The 18,136-nt window shown below is 44.2% G+C and overlaps 1 protein-coding gene and 1 pseudogene across 10 annotated transcripts in view; one reads left to right on the plus strand and one right to left on the minus strand.

Annotated features, from left to right (window-relative positions):
- The window catches only part of Ash1l (ASH1 like histone lysine methyltransferase), a 175,911-nt gene extending 160,265 nt beyond the window's left edge, over nt 1-15,646 (plus strand). For 9 of the 10 annotated variants that reach the window (XM_087203476.1, XM_087203478.1, XM_087203479.1 and 6 more), the window contains 9 exons: nt 41-289; nt 2,000-2,086; nt 3,962-4,052; nt 5,791-5,929; nt 6,047-6,219; nt 8,035-8,216; nt 10,593-10,633; nt 12,550-12,851; nt 13,244-15,646. In XM_087203476.1, coding sequence (XP_087059602.1) covers nt 41-289; nt 2,000-2,086; nt 3,962-4,052; nt 5,791-5,929; nt 6,047-6,219; nt 8,035-8,216; nt 10,593-10,633; nt 12,550-12,851; nt 13,244-13,335 — 1,356 coding nt within the window. In that variant the 3' untranslated portion in view covers nt 13,336-15,646. The remainder of the gene's footprint in view (nt 1-40; nt 290-1,999; nt 2,087-3,961; nt 4,053-5,790; nt 5,930-6,046; nt 6,220-8,034; nt 8,217-10,592; nt 10,634-12,549; nt 12,852-13,243) is intronic. The other variant, XM_021249297.2, reaches the window with a different exon arrangement.
- Nucleotides 2,526-3,744, minus strand: LOC101723476 (large ribosomal subunit protein mL42 pseudogene; annotated as a pseudogene).
- Nucleotides 15,647-18,136: the final 2,490 nt, after the last annotated feature.

The raw sequence follows: 18,136 nt of genomic DNA on the forward strand, positions 1-18,136 counted from the left end.
AAATAAAACCAAACATAAATTTTTCTTCTGCTTTCTTTAGAAGTACTACGGGCGTAAATCCCCAATTGGAAGAGGTGTTTGCCGCCTACGTAAGGCCTATTACAATGCCCGGCATGAGGCATCAGCCCAGATTGACGAGATTGTGGGAGAAACAGCAAGTGAAGCGGACAGCAGTGAAACCTCAGTCTCTGAGAAAGAGAACGGGCATGAGAAGGACGATGACATTATCCGCTGTATCTGTGGCCTCTACAAGGATGAAGGCCTCATGATCCAGTGTGACAAATGCATGGTGAGGGCTAGGAGGTGAAATGCAAGCCTAGTGACCTTATTCAAAGAAGCAGCCATACCTCTCTTGGCTTGACAGGGTTTTTATGAACTGGAACTTAGCTTTGGCATCTGTTAACCCTCACCATTGAACCTACTCTTTCCTCTTTTATATCTCTCATTTACTCTTTCCTGTTTTTTGCTACCTCTCATTTTTTTTTTTTTTTTTTTGGTACCGGGGATCGAACTTGGGTCATTGGGCTTGTGCAGCAGCCGGCGACCACTGAGCTAAATCCCCAGCCCTACTTCCCATTCTTTATAATTATAATTATTAGCACATATGGAATATACAGAATATTAAGTTTCACTGTGACATTTTCATACATAATATAATTTATTTCAATCGTATCTACCTCCCTGTTTCCTCTCGTCCCAACCCCTCCTCTGTCCCCTTTCCCTTTCCAGAATAGTTTCCCTTCCACTTTTTTGTTTTGCTTTGGTTTTTTTGAGACAAGGTCTCACTGTCTGCTTCAGGCTGCACTGAACTCACCATGTAGTGCTGGTTGGCCTCAATCTCACAGCAGTCCTCCTGCCTCAGCCCAAAGTCCTGGGATTACAGGCATACACCACCACACCAGGCCTGTTTTTTAGTACATATTTATAGTACATAATGATTACATTCAATGTGGGGAATTATTACATGTACCTAACATACCTCATTTCTTTTCTTTTTCCTTTCTCTTCACCCTCCCCTTTTCTATATTTATATCATCTTTTTTTTTCCCCCTAGACTCCACATATGAAGAAAACTACCTCCCATTCTTTCTACCACTTTTCACTGTACTCATCTCATAATACAGATCAAGGAAGATAGTATTTAGAGTAATGCTTTACCTTGAAAAGCATTAGAGATAATATAATCTCTATAGTATGGGTACTGATAAATTGTAATACATAAATCCATGTAAGACTGCCGATGGAGGAATCAAGGCCTAGATTTGAGCCCTGTTCTCCTCTTTAATACACATGAACTCCTTACATTTTGTGTAAAGTGGAGCTATGAATAACACATAGGGTGTTGAGAGGATATTTAAAGAAGGCTAAGTGAAAACATTTTATGATTGTAAAGCCTTTCATAGTGGCTACATCATAAATATGGTTTTTTTTTTTGGTACCAGGGATCGAACTTGGGTCCTTGTGCTTGCGCAGCAGGCGGCGAAACCACTGAGCTAAATCCCCGGCCCATCATAAATATGTTTTTAATAAGTGATAGTTTCGGAGTATATTCATTTGTCTTTTTATTCATCATCTCCCCATTTTATTTACCTATGTTTTGTTTTGTTTTTTGAGATAGGGTCTCACTATGTAGTTCAGGCTAGCCTTAAACTTGCTGTCCATCTGCCTCAGCCCCCCAATAACAGGGAATTCCTATTTTACTTTACCTTGTCTTGTTGCTATTTTTTTTATTCTTAGCTTCTAGGACATTTTTGTTTGTTTGGTTGTTGATTTTGGGGGTTTTTTTTGTTTTTTTAAAATAAGGTCTCACTATGTAGTTCAGGCTGGTCTGGAACTCACTCTGTAGCCCAGGCTGGCCTCAAACTCATGGAGGTCCTCCTGCCTCAGCCTCCCAAGTACTGGGACCACAGTTGTGTGCCAGCATACCAAGCTGCCCCCTAAGATTTACTAAGTAAGTCAAAATTCCCCTATTCTCTCCTCAATTTTGCCTTTTCTATAGGTGTGGCAGCACTGTGATTGTATGGGTGTGAACTCAGATGTGGAGCACTATCTTTGTGAGCAGTGTGACCCCAGGCCTGTGGACAGGGTAAGGTATCCCCTGAGAAAACTCTGGTCTGTAAGTAGAAGATATAGCACATGGTATCTTTTCCACCCTACTGCTACTACACAGAATTTCCTTTAAGTTGTTCAACCCTGTGGGCCTGTTTCTTAAGTTTTATATCGAGGGCAGTGATTCTACCCGTCCTTTCCTCAGGCATATGATCAAAGGGAATATGAAAATACTTAGAAATCTGAAGAAGGAATGGTATTATATAAAACTAAGGTTTTTAGCTCGTTATGGTGGCACGTGCCTATAATCCGAGCACTCAAGAGGCTGAGGCAGGAGGATCACTATGATTTAGAGGTCAACCTGGGCTACATATTAAGTTCAAGGTCAGCCTGAACTGCATAGTGAGACCTATCTCAAAACAATAAAATAAAATAAGTTTTTTTATAAATACTGTCAGTTGTCCATATGAGGAGTAGCTTATAAAATACAGAACTTGGTACTGTAAATAGCGCTTATATTAGGCAGTGTTAAGAGAAAAGTGTACTGGACTCAGAATCAGCAAAGGTTCATCTTTGGCCTAGTCTACAGTACATAAGGTCTCATAACCTGCCCAAGTTACTACATGGGTTGTTGTCTTGGTGCTGCCATGTTTACTGTGTGATCTTGGGCACATCTCTCTAAAAGAAGAGATTTAGGCAGGTTTTGTGCAGATAGTGGAGGGGTTGGGGATTGAATGCAGGACCTGGCACATGCTAGGCAAGTATTCTACCACTGAGCTAAAAATTCCCAGCCCAGTGTTTCTTTTTTTTTCTTTTTTTTTTTTTAATGAAATGACATTTTATTACTTTACTATTACCACAGTATCAGAGTGTATTTTCTCCAATGGCAAAAGAGGCACAAGATAAAATTTCTCCAGTTCTTCCAAGAACCTCAATATCATCTATCTTTTGGAGGATTCAGTTTCATATGACATCTGTGATGCAGCACATGAGGGTACCAACGGTGCTTGGTCATGAAGAACATTTTACTAAGTTGTTCTATCATGGGTCCTTGCTCAAGGCATTCACTTTTTTCTTCTAATCTGATTTTCAGCACTTGATCATGTGTTTCTTCAGTATTATGGACAGGATCTGGTTGAGGGATGAATCTTGTGTGTTCATATGGAATGTCCACAGAAGGGTGGTAGCATAGTATTGTCCTGCCATCAGATGTCAAAGCAAGCTCTACTTTGCAGTTATAGTCATCTGGAAGAGATGAATACGTAGATTTACAACAAACACAAGATAAAGCTCCATTTTGGATTGGAAATAAATGCTTCAAGATAGCTCTCTTTGATATCGCCCATTTTACTGCTGCTGCCGCTGCCATGATATATCAAAAAGCTTATCAGGTGGTATGAAAAGAGATGAGGGAGAAACCACCTTTAAAATCTGCTTCTAGGCACACCGATTTTTATTCCTGGACAGTTACGGTTGCACCGCCCAGCTCAGTGTTTCTTAACAGTGCTGTTGCTGTCCTTTTTTGGTAGACAGCTCTTTGTTGTACAAGATGCATTTCAGAAAGTTTGGCTTCCCTGGCCCTTGAACTCTGAATACCGGTGTATTCACCCCCAGTCATTACAGTAATCAAAGCTGACTTAACACATCGTTGGGTGTCTCCTAGGTAACACAGAGCAACCACACAGTCATTCTCCCTAAAATATTGATTGAGATGCTCAGACTGCTAGCTTTGTCCTCTAATTCCACTTTTCCAAATTTAATAACTCCAGTTGCTTTTGTCTTTTATCTGTGGGGTATTGAAATGACTTAATGGTGGGCCTGAGGGTTGGGGATTTGGCTCTTCTTTTGACTGGAGATCAGCAGGCTTGGTGCATCGATTCCAGCCCTCACCCATGGCTTTTTGCCCTACCAGGAGGTACCCATGATCCCACGGCCCCACTATGCCCAGCCCGGCTGTGTCTACTTCATCTGCTTGCTTCGAGACGACCTGCTGCTTCGTCAAGGTGTGTACACAGATTCTAACCAACCCCACCTGTCAGAACTGACCTTTGTCAGCTACAGTGGCACACACCTGTAATATCAACACTCAGAAACCTGAGGCAGGAGGATCACAAGTTCAAAGCCAGCATGGGCCACATAGTGAGCTCAAAGTCTAACCTGGACATGATAGCAAGACCCTGTCTCAAAAAAAAAGTAATAATTATAATCTGACCTTCAGTGCTATCAGTAAAACTCATAAATCTAAAAACAAAACAAAATAATAATAATATGAACTGGGAGGAAGTATCTGCTATTCATGTAGTAGTTACTGTCCCATGTGGCCTTTTTTTTTTTGGTACCAGGGATTGAACTCGGGACCTTGAGCTTGTGAGACAGGCAGCGGAACCACTGAGCTAAATCCCGGGCCCTCCATATGGCCTTTACTAGCAATAGAATATAGATTCGTACACTTTATGCTTACATAGTATCATGCCTCTACCATATAATACAGTGGACCCTTGATTTAGGATCTCAATGCATTCTCGAGGGTTTGTTGTAACTGAAGATGGTCAGGTAAGGCTCAGGCTCCTTCCTCTGCACAGCCTTTAGAGTCTCTCTCCTGTACACAGGCAGATCTCAGTGTCTTTAGAGAGACACTGGCCCAGGATTTCTCAGTTAACCCCACACAGGAAAAGATGTTGTTGGCCCAGGGATTTAGCTCAGTGGTGCTGTGCCTGCCTCACAAGCACAAGGTCCTGAGTTGGATCCCCAGTACCGCAAAAACAAAAACAAAGGATCTGGAAAGAAATAAAAGAGATTATGTAGTTAGTAAGCCATCACTCCGGTTGGTGGAAGCCTGACTGTGGAGAAGGGACTGGAAAGGATGTTGTAATGTTCATTCCAGAACTCGTTAAGGGTTAAATCTGTATCTGAGACCATCTGGAAACACAAGCGGCCAGCATTGGAGTTGTAACTTAAGACTTTGGTCATAAATTAAAACTAAAATTCTGGCCGGGCATGATGGCGCATGCCTGTAATCCCAGCACTCTGGAGACGGAGGCAGGAGGATTGCCACAAGTTCAAGGCCAGCCTGGACTACATAGTGAGTTGAAGCCCAGTCTGAGCTACATAGCAAGACCCTGTCTCCAAAAAAAAAAATAAATAAAATTTCAGTCATAACCCAAATTGTTCATATGTCAGGCTGGTTTTAAATTGAGGGTTCACTGTTCTAATCTGTACAGAGAGAGGTTTGTAAAGCTAACTTTAGGTCTGGCATTGTGGTGCGTGTTTGTAATCCCAGCACTAGAGAGGCTGAGGCAGGAAGATCACAGCAAGTTCAAGGTCAGCCTGGACTACAAAGTGAGACCCTATCTCAAAAAAAAAAAGACCTAACTTTAAAACTAAGAAAATGCCGGGCGTGGCGGCACATGCCTGTAATCCCAGCACTCCGGAGGCTGAGGCAGGAGGTTCGCTGCAAGTTTGGGGCCAGCCTGAGCTACATAGCTACATAGTAAGTTCAAGGCCAGCCTGAACTACATAGTGAGACCCTGTCTCAAAAAAAAAACTAAGACACTCAAGTCCAAAAGATGGAAGACCTCTCTCGTGTCATTCTTATAGTCTAAAATTGATTATCATCACTGTTACACTGTTTTATCTCTGCATCTATGTATTATTTTAGATGAGTCAGTCGTTTCTTTGTAGACCCTGGGTCAGAGAAATGGAAATTATTTTAACCCTCTCTTTTGGTCTGTGCCTTCCTAGGTGACTGTGTGTATCTGATGAGGGACAGTCGGCGCACCCCCGATGGCCACCCTGTCCGGCAGTCCTATCGACTGTTATCTCACATTAACCGAGATAAACTTGACATCTTCCGCATCGAGAAGCTTTGGAAGAATGAAAAGTATGTGCTGTATTCTTTTCATTTTCTTCCAGCTGTACCCCACCAGCAGGGCCGAAGTATTCACTAGATCCTGCTACTCAACTAAATCTATCCCTTCTTTTTTTTCCTTCTATTTAGAGAGGAAAGGTTTGCCTTTGGTCACCATTATTTCCGTCCCCATGAAACCCACCACTCTCCATCCCGTCGGTTCTATCACAATGAGCTCTTTCGGGTGCCGCTCTATGAGATCATTCCCTTGGAGGCTGTAGTGGGGACCTGCTGTGTGCTGGACCTCTATACTTATTGCAAAGGTAAATGATTTCAGCTGCGTAAGAACCAACTGCATAGCCCCTGTTCTCTGATCTATAGTTAATCACCTCATTCTTGTTGTCTCTGTCTAATGAAAGATTGAGTGCTAGCTGTGAAACTTCAGAGAAAAATACTCCATTTTCTCTTTGTTTTATCTAGTGCTTGGTACCCAGTAAATGTTCATTCCTACTATTTTTTTTTTAATTTAGAGGTTTGATCCCCGGTACCAAAAAGAAAAAAAATTTAGAGGGCTGGGGATGTAGCTCAGTGGTGCTGCACCTGCCTGACTAGTGCAAGGTCCTGAGTTCAAACCCCAGTAACAGAAAATAAATAAATAAATTTAGTTTTAAAAATAATTTTTTTGGTACCAAATATCGAACTCAGGACCTTGCGCTTGTGAGGCAGGCACAGCAGCACTGAGCTAAATCCCCAGCCCAAAAGTTTTCAAATATTGTGTGCTAATTGTAAACTCTGGCTTCAACACATTTTACCTGTGTGACCTTAGGGGGTTCTTTCTTTCTTTCTTTCTTCCTTCCTTCCTTCCTTCATTCCTTTCTTCGTTTCTTTCTTCCCTTTTTTTTTTTGAGAGAGGGTCTCATTATGTAGTTCAGTCTGGCTTTGAACTCTGTGTAGCCCAGGCTGGCCTCAGATTCACAGCAGTCTTTCTACTTCAGCCTCCTGAGTGCTGGGCTTACAGGCATAAAAGTGTTTTCTTACAGAAGATAGTGTTAATATTTATTTTAAAGAACATGCTTGTAATCCTAGCATTCTGGGAGTCTGAGCCAGGAGGATCGCAAATTCATGCCCTGCCTGTGCAGTTTAGGGACTTAGCAGGAGCCGGTCTCAGAAAATGAGAAGGGGAAGGATGTTGCTTCCTGTGAAGCCTCGGGGTTCATTGATCAGCACAAGGGAGTGGGGTATGGTAAAGATTACATACTCCATAAAAGTACTTGCTCAGTTTATGACTTACAATAAAAGTTTGATTATAGTTTATTGTCTTCATTAGCAGAGTTCAGTTACAAAGCAAGGTAGTCAAAATATTCCACTCCAAACAAAGCTTTTGTATGTAGGGAGAGGAGGAGGCTTGAAGGGGGAATGGGATAAAATAAACTTTAAAAAAATTTTCTACTCCAAAACTGACAAACTGCTTGCAGCTCTGTAACACTGATGACACCTCTTCCTCCTATTTAAAAGTGTTTCTGCCTGGGCATGGTAGCACATGCCTTTAGTTCCAGCACTTGGGAGGCTGAGGCAGGAAGATCACCCCGAGTGTGAGGCCAGCCTGGGCTACATAGTGAGTTCAAGACCAGCCTGAACTACTTGACAAGACCTGTCTCAAAAGAAAAAGAAAAATGTTTGTGTCCAAGATGAGCATGGTGAGCACATGAAATCCCAGCACTTGGGAGGCTGAGGCAGGAAGATTTTGAGTTCAGGACCAGCCTGGGCTACATAATGTCTCACCAAAACAACAAGTGTTCCTTCCCTCATATTTATATCTCCTCTTTTTTCTCATGACTCCACCCAAAATCTGTTTTCCCTTCAAAATATTTACTCAAGAATCTCTGCAACACTCAATCTGTATTTCTGGTTTCCTTCTATCCTATATTACTCCATTTTGCGCTTATATTTTGTCTCTTTTTTGGAAACTGGTGTCTTGAGAATTACTCTTTCTTTTCCAAATACCAAATGCTTAGCTGTACAGCCATTCCAGGTAGCTACAGTGTTTTCCTCTTGTGGGTCTAGCTGCTCTCCCACAGGTCTGTGCTGGCCTCTGGGCAGCTAAGGGAAATCGAAGGGGAAGTTGGATTCTTTAACAGTGTTTGGACTCACAGGGAGACCCAAAGGAGTAAAGGAACAAGATGTGTACATCTGTGATTATCGGCTGGACAAGTCAGCACACCTGTTTTACAAGATCCATCGGAACCGCTATCCTGTCTGCACCAAACCCTATGCCTTTGATCACTTCCCTAAGAAGCTCACTCCTAAGAGAGATTTCTCAGTAAGTCACCTTCCTAGCACTAATGTCATCAGGGCTGTCTGGTTCATGCATGGGAATCTCAGAATCTTCAAGTGGCTCTCTACTTCTTCACTCTGTTTCCTTCTCAGACTGGAAATCTCCATCTCTCTTTGGGATAATTGAGCAGCATAAATCCATTTCCTTACAAGGAAAAACACTTCCTAACATATATCTCAAGAAATTGCTAATTATAGTGTTACTCTATTGGTATTCCTTTTTTTTTCTGCCACTCTAATCCTTACTGTTGACCCCCATATCTTTAGCTTTTTGTTTGGGGTCCAGATGCCTCACTCACACAAGGCAAGTACACTACCGTCATATTCCTGCCTTTAAGAAGTAGAAAGAATGGCAAGAACCCTGAAAATCTTTTGTGAAAAAAGATCTTTGCCACAGGGCACAGTGGTACACTCAGGCCGAGCCAGGAGTATCACCACAAACTCCAGGCTAACCTGGGCTAGTAGTAAGTTCAAGGGCAGCCTGGACTACATAGCGAGACCCTGTCTCAAAAAAACAAACAAGGGGCTGGGGATGTAGCTCAGTGGTTCCGCCACTTGCCTCGCAAGTACAAGGTCCCCAGTTCTATCCCCAGTACCCAAAAAAACCCCAAACAAACAAGTATATAAGATGTTCATTAAATAAAATTTGAAAAGGGAAAAAATTATATATTAACCCATTACCTAGAAAGTACTTGTTATTAACATATTTTCAGTCTCTTTTCTGAATATATTTTCTTTCAAATTGTTGAGGACATATGCTAGTGATTTTCATTCATCATTATGTAAATATTTTGGTCATCCATTGATCTGTTTGTTGCAATAAAGCTACACCTGACAGAGTCCTCAGTTTTGAGATTTATCAGCTTAAAAGCCGGAAGAAGTGATTTTTGGCTCATGGTTTCAGGGGTGTCAGTCCATGTTCTCTGCCCCACTGCTTGGGCCTGTGGTGGTCCAGTACTTCATGGTGGAGATCACTTGGGAGAGGAGGCTGCTCATCTCATGCAGTCAGGAAGCAAAGGGAAAGGAAAAGATGCACATCCCAGTGGATGCTTCAAGCTGGTTGTGGTGGTGCACACCTGTAATCCCAGCACTCTGAAGGCTGAGGCAGGAGAATCACCTGAATTTGATCTCAGCTTGGGCTACATAGTCAGTTCAAGGCCAGCCGAACTACAGGGAGACCCTGTCTCCAAAAAAATTCCTCTTAAAGGGTACTCCCTGCTGATACGACTCTTTTCCATTGGACCCCACCTCCTATAGACTGGGGACCAAGCCCTAAAAAAATAGGCTTTTGGGAGACATTTCCAAACTGTAGCAGTTGATCTGTCAAAATTCATAGCTGTCACCCTGGAATGCTTAAGACTAGTCTACAAAGCAAACCTATATATCCCTATTCTTTTGTTTTGTTTCTAGAGACAGGGTCTCACTCTGTATTCCAGGTTGGCCTTGAACTTACTATATAGCCCAGGCTGGCCTCAAGCTCATGGCAATCCTCCTGCCTCAGCCTCCCGAGTGTTGGGATTAACAGGTGTGTGCCACCATACTCAGCTATACAATGCTATTCTTCCATTAATTTTGGGGGGGAGGGGTTCCCCAGTCTTTTTTTCTTCTGTGCCTACCATCAGCTCTGTATCGCTCATCCAGACTTCTTTGGTCTTCTTTGCTCAATCAGTAGCTTGTTAGTTAGCTTTCAAACCCTAATCTTACCTATTTGAAAGGTAGGTAGGCCAGGGAAAGTGGTGCATGCCTGTAGTCCCAGCACTCAGGAGGCTGAGGCAGGAGGATTGCCATGACCTTGAGGCCAGCCTGGGCTACATAGTAAGTTCAAGGCCAACCTGGAATACAGAGTGAGATCCTGTCTCAAAAAAAAAAAAAACTGCAAAGATAGGCTAGGGCAAAGAAAATTATGAGCTTGTCTCTTCTATCACTGCTATCATTCAGGGATTACAAAATTGCTAAAAACTATTGTGGCCTACAAATCGCTATAAGTCTTGAAATCTGACCTTAAAACACAGTCATCCAGCTGAACATGGTGGTGCACGCCATGCATTCTGGGAATCTGAGACAAGAGACTTGCAGGTTCAAGCCCAGCCTGGGCAATTTAGTAACTTGGTGAGACTCAAAAAATGAAAAAAAAAGACTGAGGATGTAGTGTATTGCAGAGGCCCTGGGTTCATTCAAAAACTCAGTTGGGGGCCAGAGATGTAGCTCAGTGGCACCGAACCTGCCTCACAAGCACAAGGTCATGAATTCGATGCCAGGTACCAAAAAAGAAACAACTCAGCCTTACCCTGAGTGGCCCCAGATCAGATCTAGCTTTGCTAGCCTCCGCCAGACACTTACCTCTTCCTTTTCTTCCCTGCAGCCTCACTATGTTCCAGACAACTACAAGAGGAATGGAGGGAGGTGAGTCCCAGGCAGAACCGAGGGACCCTACGGGCCTGGCCCAGAGTATGGCTGGGCCTGAGAACAAACCCTGTCCACCCAGCCCCTCACCCAGGACCCGGCTCCCTGCAGAGGCCCGGTGGGGTGACGGCTCTAACACAAGAACCTGACGTCTTCCCGTCATGCAGTCTTAGCTGGACAGGGCTGGATTGGTGGGAGGCAGACAGAAGGGAAAAAGATTTGCAACAGAATTCCAGGTAGACCCAAAAAAGTCTTTTTTAGATGTCTACAAGTTTTCCTGTTACCTCAAGGTTTTTGTTGTTTTGAGGCAAGGCGTTGCTATGTAGTCCAGGCTGGCCTCGAACAACAGTGATCAACAGTGATCCTCCTGCCTCAGCCTCCCAGCCATGCGCCACCATGCCCGGCTAAGATGTGTCAGGTTAAGATGCAGTCAGGAGTGCAGTGTGGGCTCATAATTTTTGTGTTTTGTTCTTGCAGTAGTGACACTCAAACCCAGAGGCACTATACCACTGGGCCACATGCCCAGCCCCTTTCCATCCTTTTTTTTGGGGGGGAATGGTTGTGAGTTGCCCAGGCTGGGTTTGACCTTGGGATCCACTGCAGTGCCTGGCTGTATAGATTTTACTGTTGCTTGCCTGTACCCAGATGTGTAGTTCTCGTTTCTACAGGAGAAGGGTATTCCTGGAGAAACTGCACAGAAGCGTCCTCGTCGGTTTCCTTATCCTTTTGAGTGGGCATAACACCTGCTTTCCCACAGCAGAAGCTCCCATTGGGGAGGAATCCTAGACAATAGATGTGAAAGGGGATTCAGAAAATGAAACTCCATGTCAAGGCCTGTGTGAGCCAGTTACGGTGACACACCGATAGTCCCAGCACTGGGAGGCAGAGGGAGGAGGATCTCAAATTCAAGCCCAGCCAGAGGGATCTAGGAGACCTTTTTTCAAATTTAAAAAAAAAAAGGGCTAGGGATTTAGCTCAGTGGTTCCGCCGCCTGCCTCGCAAACACAAGGATCCAAGTTCAATCCCAGTACCAAAAAAAAAGTCAAATCAAATTTTTAAAAAAATTAATACAAGTTTCTTTAAGTGGAGTGAGTTGGGGATGTAGCTCAGCACCCCTGGGTGCCATCTCCAGAACCACACACACAGCAGTGAGGCATGGGCATGTGTCACACCCTGTAATCCCAACACTTGGGAGGCTGAAGCAGAAACATCCTCACGAGTTAGAGGCCAGCTTACATAGTGAGTTCAAGGTCAGCCTGAACTATATAGTGAGACCTTGTCTGAAAAAAACCAAAGGAGGGGCTGGGGATGTAGATTAGTGGCACGGAACCTGCCTGGCAAGCACGAGGTCCTGAGTTTGATCCTCAGTACAAAAAAAGAGCCAGACATGGTGATACACACATTCAGAAGGGTGAGGCAGGAGGCTCATGGGTTCAAACCGCCCTGGAGTATATAGCAAGACACTCTCAAAAAGCAGCAGCTGCTGTTACTTAGCACTGTGGGTAGCCTATTGGTATCACCAGCTGGTGCCACACTTTTCTCTATGAAGCAGGCGGAGCCACCTAAGCAGTTTTACCAGCCCTGGTATATTTTATGGATTTCTATCTCATTTTTGCCTCAGATCCATGAGAAAAAGAGAAATATTTAATTTTGTGAATAGAAATTAAATTTTAGGGCTGGGGATTTAGCTCAGTGGTTCCGCCACCTGCCTTGCAGCTGCAAGGTCTCGAGATTGGTCCCCTGTACCAAAAAAAAAAAAAAAGGTAGTGACTTATTCAAATAATAATAAAGTGAAAACCAGTCAAGTTTCTTACATTGAGTGGAGGCACTAACAGAATCTAAGCCACCCTTTACCCTCCTCTCCTCCCCAAATGTCTTCTTGGGTTTTGTCCTAAACGCACGTGCCCTTTTGGCAGATCATCTTGGAAGTCTGAGCGCTCAAAGCCACCCCTGAAAGACCTGGGCCAGGAGGACGATGCTCTGCCCCTGATTGAAGAGGTGCTGGCCAGTCAGGAGCAAGCAGCCAGTGAGATGCCAAGCCTGGAGGAGCCCGAGCGGGAGGGCACGCCTGCTGAGGTCGGCGAGGGTGAGAAGAAACTAGAGGAAAGTGCTCAGGATCCCCAGCCAGCCTGTACCCCTGAGGAACGACGGCATAGCCAGCGGGAACGACTCAACCAGATCTTGCTCAATCTCCTTGAAAAAATCCCTGGGAAAAACGGTAAGAAAAATCAGGCTCATATGTAGGGTTGAAGACAAGCGAGAAATAGGTTGAGAGATAACGAAAAAGATTGCTGACAGTCAAACCCAGGGCTTCACCACTGAACCCTCAGACCCCAGAAAGACTTTTTCTCCCCGGGACAACTTTTAATTACTGGTCCAGCATGGAAAATGTGCTAAGAAAGGAAACAGAGCAGTTGTCACATGCCTGCCTTTGGTTGAATCTTCACAGGCTGGCAGGGGAGACGACCTCCTTCCGTGCAGGGCTGGGGGGAGCCTGAATTGCTTCTCAGTCCAAAAGGGACTCAGTGAATTCCTGTGTCCCTTGAAGCTCAGTCTGGTGTAAGGAGTGGCAGAGTGATACTTGATGAAACTTCTTGGTTCTGTTTTCAGCCATCGATGTTACTTACTTGCTGGAAGAAGGATCAGGCAGGAAACTGCGCAGACGTACTTTGTTCATCCCAGAAAGCGGCTTTCGGAAGTGACCCTCAAAGAATGAGAACCTCGAGCATCTGGGATCCAGTGGAGCCAGTCAGTCCTGCCTCCTGCTCTCTGGATGTAGGCTGGGGCAGGAAGGTCCACCCAGGCAATGGGAATGGGGCCATGTTGTTATTAGGTACTCAGAGCAAGTGGAGAGGCAGAGGAAGATCCCTTTGATCTGTCTGAGGCGGCTCAAGTTTAATTAATTTCCTCTCCATTGCTTCACCCTAAGGCTTAATGCAGAGAAGAGGGAGGACCACACTGGGGATGACCAGAACCTGTTGGTACTTTACAAAACTTCCTTTCCCCACAGCTTGGGTTTTTCTGGATCATCCTCTGATCCCACAGCACGGCTAAGATGCTGCTTCCTGTACCCAGGTATAACTCAGCATCCGAAGGGAAAGGCCAAGGTCCCCAGCCCTCCCCTGTCCTCTGTTGGCTCTAAGAGCTGCCCAGACCTAGGACACAGATGGTGGCTAGGGCTCTTCCCAGTTCCTTGGCTGGGTAAGTCCCTCTCCTTTCGTGCCCGGCCAGGTCCAAAGTAAAACAGGAGCTGACACTCAAAGGACTTGTCGCGGCTGCCCTCCCTACCTCTGCTCCCCAGAACAGAATCAGGCCTGGGAAGGCCCCCCGTGGGCTCAGAAGGTCGGTCCTCATCATTGTTTTTGTTGTACTTTCATCACCTGCGGAGTATGGTTTTGTTTGTTTCCCTGAGGAAGCCAGGCCCCGCAGCACAGCGCCGCCCTGATGCACCGTGGCTCCTGTGTGTCTGCTGCGCTGTGCCAGTGAAGACCCACTCCAGACCGGTCATGTTAGCCACACTACACTGCTCTCTTCCTCCCACAGGCCACCACAGACTGCTCGGCAGCATTCACCGCCCGAGTATTTGTCGTGAGTGTAGATTTATCAGTTGAAAACACTACACTGTTTTCTTAATTGTACAGTTTTGATGTCCATCTCTCTGAGAGCCAGGGTGCTCTCTCTCACTCCCAGCCCCTCTCCCTCTGCCCTCCTGAATGACTTCCTCATCAGGAGCTATGTCCAGGGTGTCTCCTCCTGCCCATGCTCTTGGCCAGAAGCCAGGGCTCTACTGTCTCTTTACAAATAAAATTTAAAAAGCTTTGCTTTGTTGTCTTCTCAGACATACATATGCATCTACGTTTTAAATGTTCTTACAAGAGAGAGCGTTTTTAAATGTGCCAAGTTGTGTGTGTGTGTGCATATATATATATATATATATATATATATATATATATATATATATATATGCATTTGCTGTGTGATTGGTAAGCAATACAATAGTAACATGTCCCCATTACTTTTTTCTAATATCGGACCAATGCTGTCCTAATTGTACATTTCCCCTTATGATGACGACACTCTGACTCGTTTAGGTAGAAACAGTGACCGCCTTCCATTCCATTGACTTTTTTCTTTTTCTCCTTTCTGTGTCATTCTTGAGGAAAAAACAGATGGGATGCCATAGGTCCCCTTGAGCAGAGAAAAAGCGAAATAAATATTTTATTAAAAAAGAGAATTAAGAAAATAGTTTGGAGTATTTTCTTACTGTAGAGAAGCACTGTACATTACTAAGAGACCTGGGTATAAGATACGTGTGGGGCTGGAAAAATCGCATGTCCAAGCCCGTTTGAGTGGTTTCTTTTGTTTTACATTGCCGGGCTGGGTGGGAGGGAGTGGGACTAGGGGCATTTTGGGGGTCTCCTTTTAGTCAAAAGCAAGAAAATGACAAGAAAGAGATTAAAACCCAATGTTTCTTTTAATAGTGTTAAACACTAAAATTTTAAAAAAAAAAGACGAAAAAGAAAAAAAAATTGTAAAATGTGAGAACAGAAGCAAAAGACACTACGCTCTGTCATTTTATCTTTCTTTTGTTGAAAGACTAAAAATGAAATGTTTTTTAGACAATCAAATGTTAGGTAAGTGCAAAAACTTGTTTTTTCTTACTGGTGTAGAAATTAATGCCTTTTTTTATTTTTCAGTTATTTTATAACAACAAAATAAAAAGAACCCCCCATCTGCCAGGTGGGTTTTGGTGTTTGAAATGCGGGGCAAAGCACTACATCACTGCAAATAGTTACAGAGTAGTCTGCATGTCTGTAGGCTGTGTGATTGCGGAAAATATAAATGCTGCTAATATATTTCCTTTTTACAAAAGCATATCTAAATAGATGATTGTTTTGATGTTAATCTTTGTAAATTATGTATTACCAATTTTAACATTGGATGTAATTGCATAAAAAGCTTGCATCTCAATCCTTGAAAGTCTAGTATTAAATGGAAAAAAACTTTTCCTAACTGCGGAGTGGTGAGCTTGCTGTTTTTTTCCTCTTCCCTACCCTTCTCTTTTATCTTCCAGCGTCTTCTCTGTCCTGCTTCCAAGGAGGGCTCTAAAACCACGCCGTGTGCATGCGGGCGCCCACGAGCACCCTCACTGCTGGCTGTGGGTTGCAGCCTTCTCCAGCTCTGGGGTCTGTTCACTTGGGCCCAGGCAGCACACCAGTCACCTCACTGCGCGGCCAGCTGTTCTCAGACATGCCTTGATGCCCTGCACATCGTCCTTTGCACACACACATACATTACCTAACCTAATGCTCACGAACAACCACTGAAGCTGGCAATAACTTGAGGCCACATTTTTTAGGCAGCTGTGTACTGGGACATTTCTGTTAGAAGCAGTTTCCTTATATTCATTTATTAATCCTCACAACACCCTTTTCCGGTAAGTACTGAAACCCAGCTTTATAAAGGAAATGAAACCACAGAGGGCTTCAGTTACTTGTCCCAGATCACACAGCTGGTTAATCTTACAGTAGCCCTCTGAGCTTACTATTCCCATTTTGTAGAAGTGAAACTGAAGCCTGGAAGGTTAAGTAACTTGCCAAAGATCATCTTGTGTTGGAGCCAAGACCCCAGTCTGTGTGCTCATACAGCAAAGTTCCAGAAATAACCAAGTGACACTACTAATTAATAAACCCACTCCTGCCAATAACTGAAAGGACAAAATTTTGTCCCAGACATGGGTCAGGCACTTAGATAAGGAGATTAGGTAGAATACAGGACAATGGACTGCAAAAGTTCTGTCTCCTACAACTTCACTCAGATCAAGGCACCCAGTGCTGCCTTGGCCATAAAAATGATGCATTAGAGTTAAATTTTCTTAAGTTTATCTTTCTCTTTTTTTTTTGTTTGGTTGGTTGGTTGGGGGTTTTGGGGATTTTTTTTGGTACTGGGGATCAAATTCAAGACCTTGTACTTGTGAGGCAGGCACAGTGCCAGAGCTAAATCCCCGGCCCGGTTGGTTTATTGAGACAGGATTCATTGTGTAGCCCAAGCTGGTCTCAAACTCATGGCATTCCTCCTGCCTCTGTCTCCTAAGTGCGGGGACTATAGGTGTGTGCCACCACACCTGGCAGCTGTTTTTATTTTTTTGTACAGATTGAACTCAGCCTTCCCAGTGAGCTTTTTTTTTCTTTTTAATTCTTTGAGATGTGGTCTTGCTAAATTTCCCAGGTCAGGCTCAAAGTTGCCATGCTCCTGCCTCAGCCTCCCAGAGTGTGAGGATTACAGGCATCCCTGGTTTGCTTTTTTGTTGTTTGTAGCTATTCTGCACTTAGATATATGATGATAATGTTACAAAACTAAATTTTCTATTTGGCCTATTTCATGTTCTGCAAGGAGGCCCCCCTGCTGTTACTATGTAGGCCATGTCACATTAGTGATGCCCTGACAGTTTGCTGGGACTCTTCATACTTTAGATCACCCACTCTAAAACCAAGCACATGGGAACACGAGTTGGAACCAAGTTGCATTATGAGAAATGCAAGCTATTATTACTGTTTCTGAAACCTGAGATGCCATGGGCCCCTAAGACGGCTCTGCAGATCTGGAGAAGTACTGTTTGTAGTATCTAAGTAACAGCAGTCTTCTGTATGGGTGGGGGAAGCACAGTCCTAGCTTGGGATTGTAACTCAGGGTCTTTGCACTGAGTTATGTGCCTAGTTTTGGGTTTGTTTTGTTTTGGGTTTTTTTTGGTACCGGGGATCAAACTTGGGGCCTTGCGCTTGCAGAGCAGATGGCGGAACCACTGAGCTAAATCCCCGGCCCTGTTTTGTTTTTTTTGACAGGCTCTTGCTTTGTAATTCCGGCTGGCCTTGAACTCAGAGTTCCTTCTGCCTCAGCCTCCGAGTGCTGGGATTACAAGCATGCGCCATCACGCCTGGCTCATCATCTAACTTTAAACATGAAAATATAACTTCATTTGTTGCTGCCAGGAAGATTACTCTGACTTCAAGGCCAGTCTGAAATACATAACGAGACCCTGTCAAAAATATATATATATGTATATATATTTGTGGTAATAACTTATGATTGAAGGAGCTTCATAAACTCAAGAACCCAAATCTTGTAACAGGATTCCCAGAGGCCCTCAGGATTCAGAATGAGAAACATTAATGTAGAGAGTTCTAACACACTGGCAGGTCAGAGGTTGAAGGAGCCAGTGAGTAACACGAACTGGCCGTGGGGAAGGGGACAAAGGCAGGCCAGCCTTGCTCCTGAGGCTTACAGAGCGCCGGCACCCGCTCCTGTTACTGCCCTGTTGCCATCAGCTTCCTTCCCAAACTGAAGAGACTTCAGGGTACCCTGTTTCATCTCAGAGCGCAGTTTCCCTCTAACTTTCCAGCTGCCTGGTTATCTATCATAGGGCTTTCTATTTTAGCTTTTTGATTCCTATCTAAACAACCCAGGAGGGATTCCCAGCCCCATCCTTGGCCTCTGGAATGCTTT

Source organism: Heterocephalus glaber, unplaced genomic scaffold (assembly GCF_053883595.1).
Source record: "Heterocephalus glaber isolate CG9 unplaced genomic scaffold, H.glaber_assembly_v1.0 deba00001795, whole genome shotgun sequence".
Classification (NCBI taxonomy): Eukaryota; Metazoa; Chordata; class Mammalia; order Rodentia; family Bathyergidae; genus Heterocephalus; species Heterocephalus glaber.